Consider the following 2,913-nt stretch of genomic DNA (forward strand, 5'->3'; position numbering starts at 1 on the left):
AGCCAATAAAATGGGTTTACGTATTAGCAATATTATTACTAAGAAATAAGAGGTAGTATCTACTGTGGTGTAATGAAAATTACAAATTTCCAAAGATCAAAAAGAAGGCAAACAATCTGATGATGTCCTTTCATGATGGAATGTCTCATTAACTAAAAACCTTACATAAATATATATAACATCTCCTACACACATCTCGTAAATAGCAAAGTTTACACAGAAATAGAGGCCCCAGACATTCACATGATGTGTACAAATGATATGTTTCAAATGACATCACAATTTCTATTTTATTGAGATTAAAAAGAGCCTTCCTCAACACCCAAGCTTCTTTCACTTACCTGATCATAGAGCTTCCCCACAAGTTTCAAGTGTTTCTCTCCACCCTCCTGAAAAATTACCCCATTCCTCTGTTGTGCCATAAGCAAACAGAGAGGAAGAGCAAGATCATGGTCCAGTAGTGCATCCTTTAATCTCTGAGAAGATTTTTTAGTGTTTCTGATCTGGCCGAAATAACCACCCTGCATAACAGAAGACAAAACTTACTGCTATATGCAATATATTCCATGCTGTCTCCGTTGGAAAAGACACACAAGAAAGTTGAGGCACAATCTTTAAAATATTTCTGAACTAGAAGTTATAATCCAATCACATTGGGAATAGAGTCAAGGTGATTGGAGGTTCAGGACCAACCTCAACTACACATCTGAGGCCAGCTTGAAGTGACTACAAAAGACTCTGTCTTAAAAACCAGAAAATGACGACGACATTCCTGGCTTAATATAAAGCAACACCGAATAAAATAAAGCATTTCTACAACCTATAAACATTCTCCTTAACAAATTTGCTTTAATGATACTATTGTTTATTATAATCTGGCTAATGGTACCTCAACTGTGCTTAAACTCATTGTTTCCATTTTCTACTTAGTAATACCTCACAAAGGATTTTTTTTTATTCAGTGAAAAGATTTAGTAGACTGTGATAGAGATTTATTCCAGTGGAAATACCAAGGAAAATCTTTCCAGTACAAATATAAGTTATTATCTTTTATACTTTCATGTGTTTTAAAGTTCCAATTACTAGTGCTTCACAGCTCTTGAAAAAGAAGGTAGCAGTGGTTTTGAGAGGAGAACATGTATGGCTTTGACATTAAACTTTAGGTAATTAGATACTGTTTGGATTCTATACTATGATCACACACACAGTACTGTCCACTTATCTGTAGCAGGTATGTTCTACAATTCAGTGGATAAATGAAAACTGTATACAGTACAAAACTACACAAACCATGTTTTGTATACCCATGACAAAGCTTAATTAAGCACACTAAGAAATTAGTAACCAACCAGACCCCCCAGAGCTCCCAGGGACTAAACCACCAAGCAAAGGGTACACATGGAGGGACCCATGGTTCCAGCCACATATGTAACAGATGGCCTTGTCGGGCATCAATGGGAGGAGAGGCCATTGGCCCTGTGAAGGTTCTATACCCCAGTGTAGGGTAATGCTAGGGTGGTGATGCAGGAGTGGGTGACCGAATAGGGAGCACCCTCATAGAAGCAGGAGGGAGAGGGAATGGGATAGGGGACTTGTGGAAGGTAAACTGGGAAGGGGGAATAACATTTGAAATGTAACTAAATAAAATAACCAGTAAAAAAAAAAAAAGAAATTAGCAATAACAATTAATGCAACAATCTGAACGATACAATAGAAATTACATAAATATGGTCACTCTCCAAATATGTTACTATACTGCATTGACATTCTTAATGATAACATGATATGAAACAACACTTAGGCATAGTGATGAAGAACTGGGAAATTTGAGCAAAGGTTACTTGAATACAAGCATTTTGCAATATAGCCTATTGCTAGCCAGAACTACTATCCACATAGCCAATATGACAAACAAAGATGGCTATTATATGACTAATGAGTAGCTCGAACAGTGTGAATACAATGGCCAGAAAGATAATTTATGTGCCAAAAGTGAGCAAGAAGGACAAAAAATTTTATGATTCTATACAAAATGGATCTCAAAATAAAAAAATTATAATTTCTTTCCATATGGATATTTTTCTCTTTAATTCTGAATTGTGGTTAAGCATGGGTAATTGAGACCTTGAAAGCCAAAGCCACACATACAGTACAATAGTTCTTACTTACCTCCGCCTTTAGCTGCTCCCCACCAGTCATGGCCTCTAACTGATCCATTGTCATCTCCTCTGTAATTTCGATTCCTGCCATTTTTTGGACCACTTCTTTCAATATTAATAGGTCAAAACTAATACAAAATTTAAAAGAAATAAAAAAATTAAACTATAAAAATTAAAAGAAAAGTATTTGAAGTTAAAACTTCAAGAATGAAAATAATACATAATAAGTAGGCTCCTGAGAATCTTTAGACAAAGGAATGAAAGACAACAGCAAGGCTTGTTTTTTAATCTTATTTTCAAAATAAATGTTGTATCGATTCTAGTACTACAATGAAAATATTTCATGTTTCTCTGACTTATTTTTACCAGCATTAATTTTAAGCTTGGAGATAGGATACAAAAATAAAAATAATTTGAAACATCTTTCTCCCTTTACCCAAGCTTCATGTATTTTTCCTCATAGTTTTCATTTGTAGTTTTCACTTTACTTCCTCCACACACACCCAGCCTCTACCTCTCTCCTGTTTTGATTGTCAATAGGTATGAAATGTTCTCTAAGAGTTCATGTGATAAGGGCTTGATCCCAATCAGATGGCATTGTTTTGGAAGGTTCTTCAAACTTTAAGTGAGGTCTAGCTGAAGGAAGCAGGTCACAGAATGTTGTCTGTCTCTGTCTTTTTGCTTCCTCTCTCATCACTCCTTCCGCAACCTCCTTCCCTCACCTGTATCTCTCTCTCTCTCTCTCTCTCTCTCT

At 35.7% G+C, this 2,913-nt stretch overlaps 1 protein-coding gene across 1 annotated transcript in view; it reads right to left on the minus strand.

Annotated features, from left to right (window-relative positions):
* Positions 1-2,913, minus strand: part of Thoc2 (THO complex 2) — a 119,047-nt gene that overhangs the window by 35,630 nt on the left and 80,504 nt on the right. Inside the window, exons 21-22 of the mRNA XM_031372621.1 lie at positions 2,170-2,287; positions 342-521 (exon numbers count right to left, since the gene is read on the minus strand). Coding sequence (XP_031228481.1) covers positions 342-521; positions 2,170-2,287 — 298 coding nt within the window. The remainder of the gene's footprint in view (positions 1-341; positions 522-2,169; positions 2,288-2,913) is intronic.

This window comes from Mastomys coucha, chromosome X (genome assembly GCF_008632895.1).
Source record: "Mastomys coucha isolate ucsf_1 chromosome X, UCSF_Mcou_1, whole genome shotgun sequence".
NCBI lineage: Eukaryota > Metazoa > Chordata > Mammalia > Rodentia > Muridae > Mastomys > Mastomys coucha.